The sequence below is a fragment of the Bos grunniens genome, chromosome 25 (assembly GCF_055505025.1).
Source record: "Bos grunniens cultivar Pamir isolate PY7600 chromosome 25, Bosgru_T2T1.0, whole genome shotgun sequence".
NCBI lineage: Eukaryota > Metazoa > Chordata > Mammalia > Artiodactyla > Bovidae > Bos > Bos grunniens.
In genome coordinates, this window is record NC_141189.1 from 8992925 (window position 1) to 9013394 (window position 20470).

The 20470-nt window shown below is 51.5% G+C and overlaps 2 protein-coding genes and 2 long non-coding RNA genes across 12 annotated transcripts in view; 2 read left to right on the forward strand and 2 right to left on the reverse strand.

Annotated features, from left to right (window-relative positions):
• Positions 1–1539: 1539 nt before the first annotated feature.
• TRIM50 (tripartite motif containing 50) lies at positions 1540–11360 on the reverse strand. Of its 3 annotated transcripts, none has more exons than XM_086374510.1 (7): positions 11148–11360; positions 10201–10676; positions 7090–7185; positions 6139–6369; positions 6015–6037; positions 5184–5308; positions 1540–3780 (listed from the first exon to the last, which is right to left on the reverse strand). In XM_086374510.1, the coding sequence occupies exons 2-7, from the start codon at positions 10597–10599 to the stop codon at positions 3191–3193; spliced, it is 1464 nt and encodes a 487-aa protein (XP_086230636.1). In that variant the 5' UTR covers positions 10600–10676; positions 11148–11360; the 3' UTR covers positions 1540–3190. The 3 variants fall into 3 exon arrangements, with proteins under 3 accessions (XP_086230636.1, XP_086230637.1, XP_086230638.1); XM_086374511.1 differs by having other exon boundaries at positions 6015–6034; positions 11148–11318; XM_086374512.1 differs by lacking the exons at positions 10201–10676; positions 11148–11360 and adding an exon at positions 7534–7717.
• On the forward strand, positions 7159–9725 carry LOC147344968 (uncharacterized). The gene is made up of 2 exons (XR_015154420.1): positions 7159–7329; positions 9199–9725. It is a non-coding gene; the product is annotated as an uncharacterized LOC147344968 (long non-coding RNA).
• A 5781-nt stretch (positions 11361–17141) lies between the features above and the next one.
• LOC147344969 (uncharacterized) lies at positions 17142–18227 on the reverse strand. 2 transcript variants are annotated; one of them, XR_015154422.1, is made up of 3 exons: positions 18131–18212; positions 17712–17979; positions 17142–17294 (listed from the first exon to the last, which is right to left on the reverse strand). It is a non-coding gene; the product is annotated as an uncharacterized LOC147344969 (long non-coding RNA). The 2 variants fall into 2 exon arrangements; XR_015154421.1 differs by lacking the exon at positions 17142–17294 and having other exon boundaries at positions 17327–17979; positions 18131–18227.
• A 149-nt stretch (positions 18228–18376) lies between these two features.
• FKBP6 (FKBP prolyl isomerase family member 6 (inactive)) overlaps positions 18377–20470 on the forward strand; it is a 29171-nt gene continuing 27077 nt past the window's right edge. For 3 of the 6 annotated variants that reach the window (XM_086374520.1, XM_086374517.1, XM_086374522.1), the window contains exons 1-4: positions 18377–18464; positions 18687–18804; positions 19113–19202; positions 20132–20334. In XM_086374520.1, coding sequence (XP_086230646.1) covers positions 18408–18464; positions 18687–18804; positions 19113–19202; positions 20132–20334 — 468 coding nt within the window. In that variant the 5' untranslated portion in view covers positions 18377–18407. Of the gene's footprint in view, positions 18465–18495; positions 18589–18686; positions 18805–19112; positions 19203–20131; positions 20335–20470 lie in introns of those variants that run through there. The other 3 variants (XM_086374518.1, XM_086374516.1, XM_086374521.1) reach the window with 1 other exon arrangement.

Sequence of the window (20470 nt, forward strand, 5' to 3'; positions counted from 1 at the left end):
TAACTTTCCTTCCAAGGAGTAAGCGTCTTTTAATTTCATGGCTGCAGTCACCATCTGCAGTGATTTTGGAGCCCCCAAAAATAAAGTCTGACACTGTTTCCCCATCTATTTCCCATGAAGTGATGGGACCGGATACCATGATCTTCATTTTCTGAATGTTGAGCTTTAAGGCAACTTTTTCACTCTCCACTGTCACTCTCATCAAGAGGCATTTTAGTTCCTCTTCACTTTCTGCCATAAGGGTGGTGTCATCTGCATATCTGAGGTTATTGATATTTCTCCCGGCAATCTTGATTCCAGCTTGTGTTTCTTCCAGTCCGGCGTTTCTCATGATGTACTCTGCATAGAAGTTAAATAAGCAGGGTGACAATATACAGCCTTGACGTACTCCTTTTCCTATTTGGAACCAGTCTGTTGTTCCATGTTCAGTTCTAACTGTTGCTTCCTGACCTGCATATAGGTTTCTCAAGAGGCAGGTCAGGTGGTCTGGTATTCCCATCTCTTTCAGAATTTTCCACAGTTTACTGTGATCCACACAGTCAAAGGCTTTGGCATAGTCAATAAAACAGAAATAGATGTTTTTCTGGAACTGTCTTGCTTTTTCCATGGCCTTTATATATTAATAATATATACCTTTTATCTTAGGCTTTGCCGTTTTTCCAGTTTTTTCTTTTTTAATGTGGTTTATAATTGTTTTGGACACCATGAAGTTCTCATTTTAAATATATTTATCTTTATGGTTTCTGCCCTTGATGTCACACTTGAAAACCACTTCACACCTGTACAATATAGAAATTATCTATGGCTTTATCATTTCACACTTAAATCCATTGATTGCTGCACCGCCTGTGGGATCTTAGTTCCCTGACCAGGGCTCCAACCTACCCCCTGCAGTGGGAGCGCAGAATCTGAATCTGGGGTTTCATGGCACTGTTGAACACACTTTCTTTCTTGGAAAGCTTTGGCTTCTATGCCTCCTCTGCTGGCATTTCCTCCCATCTCTGCCAAGGTCTAAGTGTCCTTGGCCACCCTGCCTAAGTTGCTCCCCTAGGTTCTGGTGTTCCATTCTCTGACCTCCTTTCCATCAGTCTGATATTTTCTCCCCTGGGGCAGACTCAGCCTTTTCCACACTTGTTCGTACAGGACAAAGTTAACATCCACTAAAGTAGCATAGATGCATACCCTCCACCCCAACCAACCCCTTCCCTCATCTCCAATCCCAGCTGCAGCATCCCATTTTGTTTTGCTGGCTGCACTGCATGGCATGTGGGATCTTATTTCCCAGACCAGGGATCGAACCCTCGCCCACTGTATTGGAAGGCAGAGTCTCAACCACTGGACCGCCAGGGAACTGCCCCCGCTGCAGCATCATCCTTTTTGAACCTAGATCCCTGCAGGCTCTTCTCTGCTAGTGTTCCACTTCTTTCAGTTTAAATGCCAATTCCACATGAAAAATTAACTATTATTTCCTCTGTCTCTTGCATATTAGATGTGTATCAGTTAAGATCTTCCTGTTGCAAGCACATACACTTACTCTGGTTAGCCAACTGAAAGAGAGGATTTATTAAATGGGTGCAGAAGTATGCCATTATGTCCATCATGGTCTGGCTGAAGGCAGGGTGGTGCACACAAGGGAGTCACTGAGGAGAGTTTAAAGAAGGGAATTTTCTGAAAAGAACGGTCAGAGATGAGGAGGCCGACAGGTGATGGCACAGAACTCAGGGCTGGCGACAGCACTGTTCACCACCAGGAATATAGGAAGAGTCGCAGAGAGAGGGGGGACCTTGCAATGCAGAGCCCAGCAGGCAGAAAAGCAAGAAAATAAGTACCTCCAACTCCCTTCTCCTGTCCTGGGATCTCCTGCCAGCCCCTCCCATCAGCTGAACCCAACAGGAAGCCAGAAGTTTGTGCATTCCAGCGAGGCCAGCCCCCTGGGCCATGCAGGATGGAGAGCAGAGGTAGAGTCATGAAATTGAAGGAAGAGCTACACAACCAAACACCAAGTCTGGAAAGCGTCAAGCATGCAGCAACCAAGGCCAAGGCCCGACAGATGCAGCTGATCAAGAGACAACAAGCAGGACTTCCCTGGTGGTCCAGAGGTTAAGAATCCACCTACCAATGCAGGGCACAAGGTTTGATCCCTGATCTGAAAGATTCCACATGCCATGGAGCAACCAAGCTTGTGCACCACAACTCCCGAGCCTGTGCTCTAGAGCCCAGGAACCCCAACTACTGAGCCCGTGCACCTAGAACCCATTCTCCACAAGAGAAGCCACTGCAGCGCGAAGCCTGCCCACCACAACTAGAGAAAGCACGCGCACGGCAATGAAGACCCAGCACAGCCAAGAAGGTTAACAAGTAAATTTTTTAAATTTTCAAAAAAAGAGACAAGAAGCTGCTTTTGATTATTACTCACACAGACGGCAGGAGGAAGATTAGCCAAAGGCAGCAGCTCACGTAGGCCTTGTTGCCCACGCCAGAAAGGATAGTGTGGAAATCAAAGGGCTCATGGCTGTGAGATGCGGCCCCACCAGAGGCCGGAGCTGCTTTTAAAGACCCGAGCATAAAGCAGCATGCACGTGCGGCAACTGATCACTGCAAATCATTTGACAAGGGAGAAATGACATCTGTTTTATTATCCTTAAAGTTCACAGTGATGGGGGAATTATGTGTGGGAGTGTTTCCACCCTCAGGGGGAAGAGTGATCATGGTTAGGAGGGGCTAAGGGAAGCCTGGTCTTCCCAGGTGGCACGAGTGGTAAAGAACCTGCCTGTCAATGCAGGAGATGTGAGATGTGGGTTTGATCCCTGGGTCGGGAAGATCTGGAGGGGGGCATGGCAACCCATGCCAGTATTCTTGCCTGGAGAATCCCCAAGGACAGAGGAGCCTGACGGGCTACAGTCCATAGGGTCTTAAAGAGTCGGACACGACTGAAGTGACTGAGCATGCATGCAACAAGGGAGCCCAGCTTGATCCTTGGACCCCAAGGCCTGGCTCTGCTGGTTAATAAGCAGGTTAATAGCCCAATAGAGGTTAATAAACATGCCCATGGCTACCATAGTTATTCTCCCAATAATAAATGTTTCTAGGGGCACCCAGGCAAAGACCTCCCCAAAAAAGGAAGTCATTGCCTTCGCTCACTGGAGTCAGCAGGACCCCTCAAGCCCCCATGCCAAGCGGAAAGGCAGCCCTACAGCTTGGTGGGCTGCAGTGGGGAGAGGTGGCCGGGCCCGCTGGGTGGCGGCAGCACCATGGGCAGGGAGTTGCTGCCCCTCTCATGCCAGCACGTGTCCAGGATGGGGTACAGCTTGCCCTGGAAGTCGGCCTGGAACGAGTAGAGTGGCCGCAGGTCGTCCGGGCGGTCGGCGTCGAAGAAGGTGAGCTCCCCCTGCTCATAGTGCAGGTAGATGCCGATGCGGTGGGGGTGGCCCGCCACGGGCAGGGGCACCCGGGGGCAGCCGAAGGCCTCGTACACTCGGCCCTCCTTCAGGCCGATGAGCCACACGCCATGCTCTGGGGACTTGCTCAGCTTGCCCTTGCGGCTGGCCGTGCCCTTGATGACCCCCAGGCGCCAGTCGCTCTTGCTGCCCACCACCACCTCCCAGTAGTGGCGGCCGCAGGAGAAGCCTCTGCTGGTCAAGACGCACGTGCTGTAATCGAAGCGTTCAGGCTGGCTGGCGCGCCGCTGGGCCAGGAGCCCACACTGCACTACCGTGTTGCCCTTGGAGAGCTCCAGGAGCGGGTGGGCCGTGGCTGGATCCAGCTTGAGGGACTCTGGGGCTGGGGGAGATAGAGGGGAGGTGTGTTCAAGGCGGCCAGCCCTGCCCAAGGGAGGCCAGCGGGAAGCCCTGAGCTTCTTGGAAGAACCGAGTCCCTCATCCCTGTATCAACAGGGCCTGGAAAGGGTGGGGCCAGAGCAGGCAACCCCAGTTCTCTGAAGCAGCGAGTGATGCCTGAAGGGTGGAGAATGGGCCACTGTGAGCCCAGGTGTTCCAGCCAGGAACATGGTGAGGTTGGCCTGCCTAAGGCAGAGGTGCCGATGGAGGAACCTGGGAGACAGCCTGTTACGTGGGTGCCTCAGCTCCGCTCCCCAGGGTTTCTGGAGATTCTAACAACTGCAGTGGCTTCCGTGGGTACGCCAGCAGTGCAGTCAAGGACAAACTATCCCACATGACCTCTGTGCTCGCTGTCAGCTGACCAGTCTCTATCCAAAACGTGCAAACTATGTTCATGGTTCAGAGATTATCTGCAGGTCTTTCTTCTCTCCCCTTTCTTAAAATATATTTATTTATTTGGCTTTCCTGGGTCTTAATTGTGGCACGTGGGATCTAGTTCCCTGACCAGGGATTGAACCCAGGCCTCCTACATTGGGAGAACAGTCTTAACCACCGGACCACCAGGGAAGTCCCCCTTCTCCTTCTCTTATAGCGATCCTGTTTTTGCCTTTGTTGGGTGAAATCAGTCTACTGACTGACTTCCCTCATATGCTAGTAATGAAGGAGTTAAATGTCTGAGTTATTTTTTGGCAAAGCAGCAGCTGCCATTTATTAAGCATTAAACTACACACACCCTCCCAGGTGGCAAGGTGGTAAGGAATTCGCCTGCCAATGCAGGAGACCCAGGTTTGATCCATGGGTCAGGAAGATCCTCTGGAGTAAGAAATGGCAACCCACTCCAGTATTCTTGCCTGGAGAGTCCCATGGACAGAGGAGCCTGGCAGGTTACAGTCCATGGGGTTGCAAAGAGTTGGACATGACTGAGCACACAAATTGCACACATCTATTTAGAATACACAGCCCAGCAAGGTGAGCTCCTTACAGACAAAGAAACTAAGGTTCAGGGACTACAGATGAGGAAACAGGCTTGGGGGCTTCTCTGCCTGCCCAGTGGTTAAGGCTCTGAGCTCCCAATGCAGGGGGTGAGGGGAGGGGTTCGACCCCCGGTCAGAGAACTAGATCCCCAGGCTGCAGCTCAAAGATCCCACAAGCTGCAACTAAGACCCAGCACAGCCAAATTAAAAACAAAAAACAGGAAACCAAGCCTCAGAAATTACACCACTCAGGCAGTCACCACTTAGAGATGGAGCTGAGCTTGAGCACCCCCTGCTGGCGGAAGCCCAGCCCTGCGCCCTCACTGTCAGCTGCCCCAGCCTCATACAATGGAAGGTTAGGGTTAGGGCTCACCTGGCAGAACCTTTCGGAAAAGCCTTTTCCACACCGTCAGCTTGATGTCAGCCTGGTGCAGGCCTGGCTTGAAGGAGATGGGGCTGAAGGCACCTTCCGAGAGTCGGGCCTGCTGGAGCTCTGGTCTGAAGTCAAAGGTTCACAGTGATGACAGAGCTGCTCACCCAAGTACCCTAGCCTTGTCACCCATGTATAGGTCCGACCGGCTGAGTCCCCGCTCGGAAGACCATGCACTTGAGAGGCCCATCATGTCCCCCCACCAGCCACAATCTGGGGCCCTGCCTCCATCCCGGAAACACTCTGCATTACGCTACGCTACGCTAAGTCACTTCAGTCGTGTCCGACTCTGTGTGACCCCATGGTCTGCAGCCCACCAGGCTCCTCCATCCATGGGATTTTCCAGGCAAGAGTACTGGAGTGGGGTGCCATTGCCTTCTCCGACACTCTGCACTGGTAGCTCTCAAAGGGCAGGTCTGGGACCAGCAGCATCACATCACCTGGGCCTTGTCAGAAATGCAAGTTTTCTTGGGTCCCACCCCAGATCTGCTGACTCAGAACTGATGACTGGGGTCCAGGGATCTATGGTTAAAGAGTCCTCCAGGTGGCTCTGATGAGCTGCTTGAAGAGCACGCCTCTGAATCGGGGGGAACCCTGCCCCCAGCTCCAGCAGGAGTGGAAACCAAACTCAGCCAATCAGCTCCTCTGGCTGTTCACTTAAGCCAATGCTTCTAACCCAATTGTCCTTAAAACTAAGGGAAATTGGAAACAAACAAACAAACAAGGAAAAAACAGGGAGACACTCATACGGCTCCGAAAGTGCACGGGGAATACCTGGAGGCCATGGCGTGGTACTTCTGGAAGACAAGAGGGAGGCGGGTTAGGGCACCGAGGAGGCCGTACAGAAGCCGTTAGGAAGGGGGAGGCTCTTGGGGACACTGGGGCCTCGTCCGCTCACCCGGATGAACTCATGGTGACTCTCGCTGCCAAACTGCTCCAGCACACCCGTGGCCTGGACCAGCCGCTCCCGGGCGCCCCGGGCCTGCTCCAGCTGCATGTCCAGGGAGGCCACGAGGCCGCGGGTGTGGCCCTCCACCCCCTCCAGGCAGCGGGCCTTCTCCTCGTCCACCAGGTGGTGGAGCTCCTGGAACTCACGGCGGATCACCCAGCTGAAGACATCGGACTCGTTCTGGGACAGGGAGGGGCCAGTCAAAGCAGGAGCCAAGGCTGACCTCGTGTCCCCAGAGCCTGGCAGCTCAGGCCTTCCTGGGCCCTTCCGACCGTTCTCGGTCCTCATCCCTGAGTCCGAGGGCTGACTCCTGCTAGGGTGTTCACACCCGGATGCAGCCCTGGGGGAGGGCAGCAGTGGCAGGGGAGAGGCTGGGCCCCTGGTGCCCAGTTCAGGGCAGTGACTCTGACTCCCTCAGATGGAGTGGTGCTGTCTCCCTCCCCGGGGGTGAGGAAGATTCACTGAGCTGACTTTCAAGGACGCTGGTCTCCTGCTTCTGTTTCATGACGACCTGTAAGGCCCAGGCTCCACACCCTCTCAGCCCCAAGGGCCCCTCATTTAGGAAAGGCGGTCAGGCTGTCAAGGTCAAACAGACACAGGTGGCAGGGGCCAGGCAGTCATGCCCACGTGTTAAGCTGTTTACCTCCGGGACTTGGGCTCTGAGTTATCTCTGTCCCAAGGACGTGGAGGACATAAGCCAACTTGGAGACAGCCCTGACAACTGTGGTGAATTCCCCCAGGAGCCTGTGTGCTTTTTCCCACCCCGCCTGGAATGCTTTGAAATTCTGGCTTTATAGGGAAGGCGTGGGTTCCTGTAAAGGACAAATCGGAGCTGGGCTCTGCAGGAAAGGGGAGGTGGTTGGCCCTGGGCAGAGGGGCACAGAGGGCAGGGGCACTCACCACAATCCGAGTCCTGTTGTTCACCAGTTTGGCGATTTGCTCATCTACCTTCTTCTGCTCCTGCTTCAGGTCGGAGATGAGGGCTGCTAGCTCCTCCTGGAGGCAAACGGGCCATGGCCCCGTGAGCCACGACCCCTTCACCCTCCCAGCCCCCGTGGCCAGGGCAGGGGGCTGCTCCATGAACACAAGCACTCCCAGTGGAACCAGGGAGCCACCTGGGTACCCTCGACCCCCAAACAGGTAAGACTATTCAAGAATACTCCAAACTGATGGCAGCAACTGCCCAGAGAGAGGAGGGTCTCCTCGTCATCCTTTTCTGTGACATTGACAGAGACGCTAAACGTGGTTATAGCCACCAGAAGTCACCACACAACATCCATGCCGGGCGACTGTCAATCTTAGGTCAGCACTCCCTGCATGGAATGCTGCCCGTAGGGTACCCACCTGGTAAACCTGCTGGGCACCAGCAGGTCCAGAGTTAGTGAGCATTTGATCAAGAGTTATCACAAAGAGGCTGGCCCCAAGTGAAGTCAACGGTGTATGCAGCGGCCCAAGTTACACCTGGTGACCCCTCACTCCCTGTGAAACCTGAATCCATCTCTGGCAGCCTTGGGCCCAGCCTGGATTTAGGGCCTCCAGGATGCCATAAACTCACTTCCTCTGGGCTGCCCTGGCCCCATATCCAGCCTAACTTTAGGGGTCCACCAGAACCACCGAGACCACCCTGTGGCTGCAGGACTCGACGGGAGCCCAGCTGGCCTGTGCCCGTGGGCCGTGCAGAGTATTTGGCTTAGATCGTGCCTAAGCAGAAGTCGGCTGCAGGAGTCTTTCCGGAAGGGAACTGAGAAAAAAACAAAACCAGCCTGGAGATGAAGGAACAGAGTCCTTGCTCTCCGTAACAAGACAGCCGAGCTCACAGGAGTCTGAGAAGGGCGCGGCAACAGTAACCCTCCCAAGGCAGAGAGAGATGGGACTAGTTCCTTCTCATCAACTGGGCCACTGTGAGTGGAAACAGGTGGCACAAATAAAGTATCTCAAGATCTCAATCCACAGGAGGAAACAGGAATGCATGAAAGAGATCTGAGGGGACTTCCCTGGCTGTCCCGTGATGAAGACTACACCTTCCAATGCAGGCGGTGCGGGTTCGATCTCTGGTCTGGGCGCTAAGATTCCACATGCCTCATGGCCGAAAAACCAAAACATAAAACAGAAGCAATATTGTAACTGATTCAATAAAGACTTTAAAAATGGTCCATGTCAAAAAAAATTTTTTTTAAAAAGATCTGATAAAGGAACTGAATTTAGTTGTATCAGAGAGGAGTCTTGAAATCATAAAAACCTACATCCAAAAACTAGGGTCCAAGCCCCCCCAGCTCCGAGCCAGAGACGACAAGCTCCCAGCAGTCTCCTTTTCTGCCGGGCAGCCCTCTACTCATAAAACTGGACTCAGTTGCACTGCACTGCAATTTTGCTTCCTCCTTTCACAGCTCCCTACAACTACTCTTGCCAAGGTAACCGACTCTTACTGCAAAATCTGACTGGTTCTTTTCAATCCTGAGCTGACATTTCACACAAGTGACTTCCATCTTGTCAAAATGCTGTGTTCCTCCAGTTTCCAGAAGACCACATGCAGCCAGCGCTCCTGAGTCCTCTGTGGATTCTTTCTGTCCCCTTCGGGGTTCTCTACTCAAATCTTAAACCCTGAAGCTCCTGGTGGGCATTCTCAGCGTCTTCCCCATCACCCTGCAGACTCGCTTGGTCAGTCTTCTCTGCACCTCAGACTGCAAAGACCACCTGCATGTAGGTTACCCCCAATCTCTTATTCCCAGCCTCACTCTCCAGTCTACCCTCAGGCAGAGATTGCGCCACATCACGACTGTTTAAACACTTCCAACACTGGTTGTCTGAATAAACCCCTGATCCCTTCTCATGTAACACAGGCCTTTTCATGAGCTGGCCCCTGCTTGGTTCCCCTCACTCCCACCTCACTCTCCCTTGAGCTGAATGGAATAATGTCTAATTCCTCAAATGTGCCATGCCGTTTGCTCCTTGGTCTTTTGCCCATGCTCTTTTTATACTCAGAATGCTTTTCCTCCCCTTCCTTTCAAGTCCTCCTGAGGGTTCAGGTCTCAGCAGTCCACTTCCTCCAGGAAGCCTTCCCTGACCACCCAAGACCATGCAAGAGCCATGTTCCAGCTGGGCTCACCTTTGCCTGTATTGAACCTCAACAGCAGCACCTGACACTCGGGATGGTGTCAGACCCCCAGACTGTGAGTGCTGGCGAAGAGTGAGCTTCTTGCCCACTACTGTACCATGGACACCGGCGCCGCCCAGAGCACATGCTAGAGCTCCTTCCCCACTTGTCTCCCAGGGTTGAAGGGGCAAAGAAAGGCTGCCCAGAGCACCTGGCCAGGAAATCCCGGGAGCAGCTTCCAGGGGCCCCTCTGCCTACACACGCTGATGCACTTCCCTCTTCCTGCCCCACCCGCACCCTCGTCTCTTGAACATTGTCATTCCTGGTCCTTACTCCCCCTGTCCCACTGCTAAACTCTAGGCCGTGTACCCTATGACAATTTACCTCCAAGAGCCCTTCCTTGATTGGTTGTCTGGGGAATAAAAAACTGGCCTTGGTTTGAATCCTAGCTCTGCCACTGACAAACCACATGACCTTGACTAAGACCCTCATGCGTTCTCTGAGCCTGCTTCCTCATTTATAAATACAACAGTAGCCCCACTCTTCATAAACCTTAGATAAACAGACTAACTTAAGACGATATCATTATTATTACTCATCTTAAAATGGTGATCTGCTAGTTCTGAGGCAAGGGTCCATGAGGGCAGGAATCCATTGATTCCACAAAGACATTTTGGGCATTTACTACCTGCCCAGCATGGTTCTAGGTGCGGAAACATCCCAGGGGATGAAACTAAGTCCCTGCCCTCACCTGCCTCAGGGTGAAGTCCCTGGAGGGCTCAAGAATCTAACGAGAGCAGCAGAGGAAAATAAAGCTGGAGGTGGAGGGCAGTAGTTCGTGATGCAGCGCGCTCTCTGTCCCCCAGGGCGGCCCCGCCCCTCGCCCACCTGCCGCCCCCAGCGGCCTCACTGCCCACCTTCATGCGGCTGTAGACGGTGGAGACAGGTGTGACCCGGTGGTGCTGGTGGGCGCCCAGCAGGCCGCAGAGGCCACAGATGAGCTCCTGGTCCTTCTCGCAGAAGAGGCTGAGCGGGTTCCGGTGGTGTGCGCACACCTGGGGCTCCGGGTCCCCGGGGAGCCGCAGGGCTTCGATCACCTTGGCCAGGGAGACGTTGGGTGGGGAGCTGCTGTAGTCCACCTCCTGCCGACACACGGGGCAGCGCAGCTCCGAGGCCAGGTGGTGGGACAGGGACACCAGGCAGCCCTTGCAGTAGGAGTGGCCGCACTGCAGCATCAGGGGCTCCTTGAAGACCTCCAGGCACATGGGGCACTGCAGGCGGTCCTCCAGCTCGGGCACGCTCACCTGCCACGCCATCCACGGCGCCCACGGGGCCAGGGCAGCCTCCCTGGAGCCGGCTCCCTCCACTCCTTTGGCCCCCAGCCCCAAGGGCCCTGAAAGGAGAGGCTGCTAAGGACGACAGCCTTGGGTCTGTTTTCCCATCTTTAAATCAAAGGGCTTAAATGAAAAGAGCGGTCACTTGGAGGTCCAGGTGCCTACATTTTAAACTCAGATTTGGAGGTAAACGTGAAGTGACACTAACAATGCAAGCTCCAGCCCAGCGGGCGTCCTGACCTAGAACTGGGCAGCAGAAACAAGCCAAGGTCTTTCCCAGTTTCTAGATCAGTTCTCAAACCCGTGAGCAGCTGGTGGAAGCAGAGTTACAACAGAATTCCTGAGTCACGCCATCACATATCTCCAGTGAGCCCCAGAAATCTGTGCTTACAAGAGACACCCCCCAGGCCATTCTGAAGCAGAGTTCTATCTTAGAACAATACTGTCCAGGAGCTGGGACCTTGGAGCTCTCTCCTGGGCTCCCACCCTGCTCCCCTGTAAAAACCGATTGGGACTGAAAAGCATCTCACCAGAAGTCAGCAGTGGCCCCAGGGAGAACCCCCGCACTGGCCTCTCAGGATCCTCCGAGCCCTCCAGCGGGGCCTCACACCAGCAACACTGACTCGGTCCGCTCAGCCTTCTCTTCTCCCCAGGATGGGATGGCAGGTGCAGAGACCTGGGATTGTGGCTGGACACCTGTTCTACCTAGTCTCTGCCCCTTTCCTCCTCCCTTTTCCCAGAAACGCCCCATGCCCTCAAGGTCGCTGAGAATCAGGTGGAGGCTGGGCCACATCACGGGACTAGGGAGGGAGCCTCTGCTCGGCCAGCTCTGATAGGCGGCACTCAGGTAGTCACCTTGGCCAGGCCTGGGGGAGGGTCGGAGACAGAGGGACCAGGTACCCGCTCACACCTCTCAGACCCCAAAAGGGAGTGGACTCGTGCTTTGACACAATTCTTTCTAAATCTGCATGTCTCCCTCTCTCTCTTTAGAATTCTGGAGATGTTCTTGCTTCCCTAGATTTTAAAATTGATGTATACCTTCTATAAAGTGCACAAATGTTAACCATACGCTTGAAGTACAATTTATACAAGTGCATGCACTCTCAAGGTCAAGATACAGAGGACCAGACTTCCCTGGTGCTACAGTGGACAGGAGTCTGCCTGCCAATGCAGGGGACCCGGGTTCTAACCCTGGGCCGGGAAGATCCACGTGTCACGGAGCAGCTAAGCCCACGCCCCACAACTACTGAACCCGCATACCCTGGAGCCTGTGCTCCGTGCACAACAAGAGAAGCCACCACAGCGAGAAACTCGGGCACCACGAGGAAGAGGAGCCCCTGCTCACCACGACTGGAGGAAGCCCATGCGGAGCAACAAAGACCCAGAACAACAACAACAACAACAAAAAACGAAGTAATTAATTAAAAAACAAAGATACAGAGAAGGTTCTGGGTTGGTGACCGTACCCACGTGCTGGGAGGGTGCTGCACCCCGGTTCCATGGGAACCCAAGTACCTGTGCTCTGGACTCTTCTGGATCTCACTCTACATACCTCTTCATCTGGCTGTTCATTTACATCCTTTATAATAAACTGATAAACAATTTTTTTAATATCAAGCTATAGAACATTTCTAGCACCCAGAGGCTTTATCACATGTCTCTGAGTCAGAACCCCTAACAAAGGGAGCCGCTATCCTGATTCATATCATCACAGATTAATGTGGCCTGGTTTACTTTTTTTTTTTTGTCTATGCTGGGTCTTAGTTATGGCATGTGGGATCCAGTTCCCTGACCAGGGATCTAACCTGGCCCCCTGTATTGGGAATTCAGAGCCTTAGCCACTGGACCACCAGGAAAATCCGTGGCCTGGTTTTGAATTTCAAATAAACAGAATTATCAATATATTCTTTTGTGTCCAGGTTTTTAGTCAACATATTGAATAATTATTATTTGGTTTTTTATTTTTATTAAATGCATTTTAATTAAAATCTGTCAATGGTTTAACACAAACATAAACTCGAAATGGATTAAAGACCAAAATGTAAGACCAGAAACTATGAAACTCTTAAGAGGGAAATATAGGCATAACACTTGACATAAATCAAAGCAAGATCCTCTATGACTCACCTCCTACAGTAACAGAAATAAAAACAAAAGTAAACAAGTGGGACCTGATTAAACTTGAAAGCTTTTGCACAGCAAAGGAAACGATAAGCAAGGTGAAAAGACAACCCTCAGAATGGGAGAAAATAATAGCAAATGAAACAACTGACAAAGGATTAATTTCCAAAATATACAAGCAGCTCATACAACTCAAGACCAGAAAAACAAACAACCCAATCAAAAAGTGGGTAAAAGACCTAAACAGACTTTTCTCCAAAGACACACAGATGGCTAACAGACACATGAAAACATACTCAACATTGCTCATTATTACAGAAATGCAAATCAAAACTATAATGAGTTATCACCTCACACCAGTCAGAATAAAGTTGATAAAGTGAAGTCACTCAGTTGTGTCCAACTCTTTGGGACCCCATGGACTGTAGCCTATCAGGCTCCTCAGTCCATGGAATTTCCCAGGCAAGAGTATTGGAATGGGTTGCCATTTCCTTCTCCAGGGGATCTTCCCGACCCAGGGATTGAACCCAGGTCTCCCACATTGCAGGCAGACGCTTTACTGTCTAAGCCACCAGGGAAGCTGGTCAGAATGGCCATCATCAAAAAGTCTACAAACAATAAATGCTGGAGAGGGTGTGGAGAAAAGGGAACCCTCTTGCACTGTTGGTGGGAATGTAAATTGACAGCCACTATGGAAGACAGTATGGAGATTCCTTAAAAAACTAGGAATAAAACCACCATACGACCCAGCAATCCCACTCCTAGGCATATACCCTGAGGAAACCAAAATTGAAAAAGACACATGTATCCCATTGTTCATTGCAGCACTATTTACAATAGCTAGAACATGGAAGTAACCTAGATGTCCATCGACAGATGAATGGATAAAGAAGATGTGATATATATACACAATGGAATATTACTCAGCCATAAAAATATTACTCAGTTCTAAAGAGGTGGATGAACCTAGAACCTATTATATAGAGTGAATTAAGTCAGAAAGAGAAAGATAAATATTGTATTCTATTATATATACAGAATCTAGAAAAATGGTACTGAAGAATTTACTTACAGGGCAGCAATGAAGAAACAGACATAGAGAATAGACTTACGGACATGGGGAGAGGGGAGGAGAGGGTGAGATGTATGGAAAGAGTCACGTGGAAACTTACATTACCATGTGTAAAATAGACAGCCAACGGGAATTTGCTATATGGCTCAGGAAACTCAAACAGGGGCTCTGTATCAACCTATGGCTTGATACCTATGGCTGATTCATGTTGAGGTTTGACAGAAAACAACAAAATTTTGTAAAGCAATTATCCTTCAATAAAAAATACATTAAAAAAGTCTTTCAATGGTTTAGAAAGATAAATATTTTCTAAATATTTGTTATACAGTCGATAAATATTTTGGTTATACCATATTATGCATTTCACAGGAGTATGGTGGGAAATCACTGAATGGAAAAGACAGAGGTGGGTATTAAGAAACAAGGATCTTTGGGCCAAAGATGCCACCGCCACTGCAAGTCTAAGCACTCATGTCTGTAGGAGGGGTAGGGCTGCTACTCCAGTGACAAGCTAGACCGAGGGCTGGTATAGGCAGGTAGAGAGTCAATTTTATTGAATTCAACAAATACTTATTGAGAACCTCCTCAACTGTGCTCGGCCTCAGCACAGTTGAGCACTGTGCTGGGTGGCTCAGATGGTAAAGTATCTGCCTGCAATGCAGGAGATCCGGGTTTGATCCCTGGGTTGGGAAGATCCCCTGGAGAAGGAAACAGCAACCCACTCCAGTATTCTTGCCTAGGAAATCCCATGGACCAAGGGGCTCCATGGGGTCACAAAGAGTCATGACTGAGCATCAAACACAGAAAACAAGACAAAGCTTCTGTCCTTTTGGAGTTTATAATACATAGGGGTAGGCCACAAATAAATGAGATAATAGAATAGTGTTTTATATATATATATATATATATATAATAAAATGCTTTGCAGGAAGTAAATGGTGTGATAAGAAAGAGGCAGATGGGGTGGCAGAACTGTGAGGTACATTTTATTTTTATTTTTTATTTAAATTTATTTAATTGGAGGCTAATTACTTTACAACATTGTATTGGTTTTGCCATACATGAACATGAATCCGCCACAGGTGTACATGTGTTCCCCATCCTGATCCCCCCTCGCACCTGCCTCCCCATACCATCCCTCTGGGTCATCCCAGTGCACCAGCCCCAAGCATCCTGTATCCTGCATCAAACCCGGACTGGCGATTCGTTTCTTATATGATATTATACATGTTTCAATACCATTCTCCCAAATCATCCCACCCTCTCCCTCTCCCACAGAGTCCAAAAGACTGTTCTATACATCTGTGTCTCTTTTGCTGTCTCACATACAGGGTTATCGTTACCATCTTTCTAAATTCCATATATATGCATTAGTATACTGTATTGGTGTTTTTCTTTCTGGCTTACTTCACTCTGTATAATAGGCTCCAGTTTCATCCACCTCATTAGAACTGATTCAAATGTATTCTTTTTAATGGCTGAGTAATACTCCAGTGTGTATATGTACCACAGCTTTCTTATCCATTCGTCTGCTGATGGGCATCTAGGTTGCTTCCATGTCCTGGCTATTATAAACAGTGCTGTGATGAACACTGGGGTACACGTGTCTCTTTCAATTCTGGTTTCCTCGGTGTATATGCCCAGCAGTGGGATTGCTGGATCATAAGGCAGTTCTATTTCCAGTTTTTTTAAGGAATCTCTACACTGTTCTCCATAGTGGCTGTGAGGTACATTTTAAATGCACCTCATTTAAAATGTACCTCAGGCAAAGGGGGTAGCAACTGCAAAGGACCTGAGGCTGCAAAGGGCTCAGTACAGCTGACCCTTGAGCAGGATGGGGGTTAGTCTTGACATATTTTAGTCGGCCCTCTCCATCCATGGATTCACCCAACCACGGATGGTGCAGTACTATGGTATTCACTGTTGAAAAGTATCCCTGTATAATTGGACACTTGCGATTCAAATCCCTGTTGTTCAAAGGTCAACCGTATTTACGAGATCCACCAGAGAGGAGGCTTGGGTGGCTGGATCACAGTAAGTCAGAGGGAATCCCAGAAGACGAGGTCAGAGGGGCTGGCAGGGAAGGCCTGGTAGACCAGAGCAAAGGTTTGGATTTAATTTCAAGGGCGGTGGGAGCTATTGGTGGGTTTAAAGCAAGGGAATATGATCTGATTTATATTTTTTAAAGATCTCTCTGGCCACTGTATAGATATGGATCATAGTGGGTTGAGCACCTGGGTGGATGGACAGTGATGCCAAGAAGATCAAGGTGAAAAAGGCAGATGGGCGAGTCCAGAGTCAGATGCCTGAGAACAAACAGGTGGATCGACTGAGTAGCCCAGCGGTCTGCAGACTTCAGTAGAACTAAGAATCACCTGAGGGCTAGTTAAAACAGAGGCTTCTCGACCCGGCTCCAGAGATGCTGATTCAGAAATACGGGGATGGACCCACTTCTGTCCCAATTTTCAAACGTTCCCAGGCAACACTGCTGCTGCTGGTCTGAGTACTACACTTTCAGAGCCACTGGAAAAGTCAACTGGACTCAAACACCTGGAGCCCTGGGGCCTGGGGCGGCTCTGGGCTGGCTGGGCATATCACATATGTAAACCTGTGGGAATGGTTGGGCTCTCAGGGATTGGGAACTGAGAAGGGTAGGGGTCCCCAGACAGGGCCCTAAGAAAGCTAATGTTTAGAGATCAGGAACAGGAAGATGACTGAAAAGGGACAGCTGGGCTAGTAGGAGGAAAATCAGGAGTGTGTGGTGACCAGGGAAGTGTGGCAGGAAGAATGACTGCCCCAAGGACGTGTGTGGGTTAGTCGCTCAGTCGTGTCCAACTCTTTGCGACCCCATGGACGGTAGCCTGCCAGGCCCCTCTGTCTGTGCAATTCTCTAGGCAAGATCTCCTCCTCCAGGGGATCTTCCTGACCCAGGAATCAAACCTGCGTCTCCTGCATTGCAGGCAGATTCTTTACCATCTGAGCCACCAGCCAAGCCCCCTGGATGACCATGCCCTAATTCTTAGGATCTGTGAATATGCTTCCTTAGACGGCCAAAGGGACTTTGAAGATGTAATAATTACAGTCATGGAGCTGAATTATCACGGTGGGTCCAATCTAATCATGTTGCCCCTTAACATAGAACGTGCCCTGGCTGGAGTCAGAGATGCAGCAGGAGAGGAGGCAAGCTTATAAAAACATCAACCAGGTAATATTCCCTCCCAGCCTAAGAAGGAATCAGCAAGCTGTTGCTGACTCTCAGATGTATAGGGCCCACATGCAAGGACCACAGAGTAGCCTCTAAAAGGTAAGGGTCACTGTTGGCTGACAGCAAGGACACAGGGACCTCGAGCCAAGAGCTTCAAGGACCTGGATTAGCCAATGATCTGAACGGGCTTTGAAGTGAATTCTTTCCCAAAGCCTCGAGTGAGGCTGATGCCTCCATCTCAGCCCAGCAAGACTGGTGTCAAGACTTCTACCTCCAGACCTGTGAGATAATAAACGTATTGCTTAAAACAGTTTCTTTTGTGGTCATTTATTACAAGAGGAAAAAAAAAAAACCCAAAAAACTAAATACAGAGGCCAAAAGAAAACAGGCAGTTAAAGGTCAGGTCAGCTTCATCAAATGCTGCCGAGAGTCCAGTAACTACAGGACAAAGAGGGGTCTAATGGATTTGGCAACAACAAAAGTGAATGGTGGCCTGAACCCCGGGAAAGTGGTATTGGAATGGAAAAGAAAATGAAGAGTGAGGAGGTGGAGACAGGATAGTTGAGAAAGCCTTTGCAGCAACCCTTTTGATAAGTTTTTCCCAGGAAGAGGAGGAATGAGGCCACCTGTAGCAGGAGGGAGATTTGGGACAAAGCGAGGCCTGTTTGTTTTTAGGTGGGGGACTTAGGGACACACCTAAGCGAAATAAAATGATCCAGTGGCCAAGGCAAGATGGGTGCAGGAGAGATGGGATGCTCAGTGGTGCCCAGTCCTCAGCTTGGCAAGAGTGGGAGGAGGTAAGGAACAGGTTGGAGCGGGTGGGATCCCGGGCCGTTCTCCCTTTGTACCAGGAGCACACAGGTGTAGCAGACTTGCTGATAGCCTGGGGCAGGCCCAGCATCGCCTTGCTTTTGCAGGAACTGGGCAGTTTGACTTTAAAGTGCTGTCTGCCTCTTACGTATCCCTGGAGCCGGAAGGAGAAGGAGGGAGGGTTGGAATCACCCACATCCGTGGTCCTGACTGTTCCAGCAGCCCCGCCCCCACGCCGCATCTGAAGCCTTGTCCTCTGCTGCGTGTCCTGCCGGCCACGTGTCCGCAGCTTGGCCATCACGTACCCGGTGGCTGATCCTCAGCACCTGCACATCCCGTTCCCTGTACCCTCGCCACAAGCTGCGTCATGCTCCCCGGGCCCCGCCACGTGTCCCGTGGTGCGCCACGTGTCCCGTCATGCCCCACGCGGCCTCAAGTAGCGCGGGATCCAGCTCTGTGCGCGCCCCACCACTCCCCACTCCCGCCACGTGCCCGGTCACGTGACCTGCCAGGCGTCCGCACACGTGGCCTGGCGCACTCCCCTAGCGCCCACTGGCGGTTGGCGGCGGTTGAAGCTGAGCGATGAGCGTCTCCTCGCGGCCCCTGAACGGATTGTCACGGTTGGACGCGGAAGACCGGGTATAAAAGGGCCACCGCGTCGCTGTGGGGCATCGGGCGGCGGGGCGTAGGGGCAGGTGGCGCGGAAATGGGGGGCAGCACCCGGAACCCGGGAGTCTTGCAAAGAGACGACTCCCCCAGCCAGGTGAGGGCCCGGGCGCTGGGGAGTAAGGGTTGGTTGGAGCCGCCAGAGTCAGCGTGCCCGTTCAGGGCTCTGAGGTGGTGTGTTTCATCCCCCATAAGTCTCCGTACCAGCGCTTAAGTCAAAGGATGCTGGACATTTCGGGGGACCGAGGCGTGCTGAAGGATGTCATTCGAGAGGGAGCTGGAGAGCTGGTGACACCGGACGCCTCCGTGCTCGGTATGTATGGCGGCCGGGCCCGGGTGCCGTCTGCCCTGGAAGGCTGGCGGTGCCCAAGGGCTGCGTTTCAAGGGATAAGCGAGGGAACCCATTACCCCTTTGTGTGAGACGGCAGTGAACAGGGGCTCTGGGAGGCCCAGCAGCCCAGCTCTTGAGCCGCGCCGCCAAAGGGCAGGCATCTAAACGCTGAGGCAAAGCTTTTCCCAGTCATGGGATGAGGGGTGGGGGTCAAGTTTAAGGTACTTAACGTTGTTTCTGTGTGACAAAGAGATTTGCTATGGAGGCATGAGTGTCTTGTCTTTTCCTAGTGAAATATTCTGGATATCTGGAGCACATGGACAAGCCTTTTGATTCTAATTGCTTTAGGAAAACGCCTCGGCTCATGAAACTTGGAGAGGGTAAGTTCAGATGAAAGTGTTGGGGACTCAGCCCTGTCAGACTGCGACTTCTTGGACCTCTGTCCACGGAATTCTCCAGGCAAGAGTACTGGAGTGGGTTGCCATTCCCTTCTCCAGGGGATCTTTCCCACCAAGGGATTGAACCCAAGTCTCCTGCGTTGCAGGCAGATTCTTTGCCATCTGAGCCACCAGGAAGCCCAAGTTCAGATAAGGAGCTGGGAAAAAAGAAGTTGCTTGGGGGAACTGATGCAGGGCAGTGCCCGAGGACCGGAAAACTGTTCAGGGCACTTGAGTCTGTTTTTCTGAGGCTGGGTTTTGCTAAACCAGCCGTGTTGTCTTCCACACTCTCCTCTGAGACCTAGGTATTTGGGAGATGGCTTACCTGGCAGGGTTATCTTTGCATTTGTGACATAACCAGGGGTGCTACATATTTCTTGGTTTATTATGAAGACATTTGTTGAATGATCATTCCATAAGGCAGAGCGAAAAGAAAGGACGTACTCATATGGTTAGAAAGGCTGTGACCAGTGTTGTAGAGATTGACACACTCCAGACAACTAAGCTGGTGAAATTTGGGGGCGGTATAAGCAGTGTTTGGTGGGAATGCTTAATGAAGGCACAGTTCGTTCCAGCTGGGAATAGTTCACCTCAGATGGGATATTTGAATGAGCCCTGAAGTTTGAATAAGAGCTCAGAGTAGAAGCTGGGCATGAGTGGGTAGGAGAACACATTGCAGGAAGAAGGAACCACGTGAACAAAGACGTCAAGGCCAGGACACTGCAGAGGCTGGAGGAGTCTGGGGGTGGTGGCGAGTTGGGACGACAACGCAGGAGGCTTGGGGATGCCTCTCGGAGAGATGTGGATGTGAAGGGGGAGGCCGTGGGGGGCAGTGGGCCAGCTTCCACCGTGTTTTTTGTCACTTCTTCCAGATATCACACTGTGGGGCATGGAGCTGGGCCTTCTGAGCATGCGGAGAGGGGAGCTGGCCAGGTTCCTGTTCAAACCCACCTATGCTTACGGAACGCTGGGCTGCCCTCCCCTGATCCCCCCAAACACCACCGTCTTGTTTGAGATCGAGTTGCTCGACTTCCTGGACTCTGCTGAGTCGGACAAGTTTTGTGCCCTCTCAGCCGTAAGTTCTGGAGCACAGATGTTAGCACTTTGATAGAGGGATGGGTTTGTGTTTCAGGTAATTATCCTACCCCACTGATGATCATCAGCCCCAGGGTCTGACCAAGGCTCCGGTGTGGAGAGGTGGAGGGGAGGAG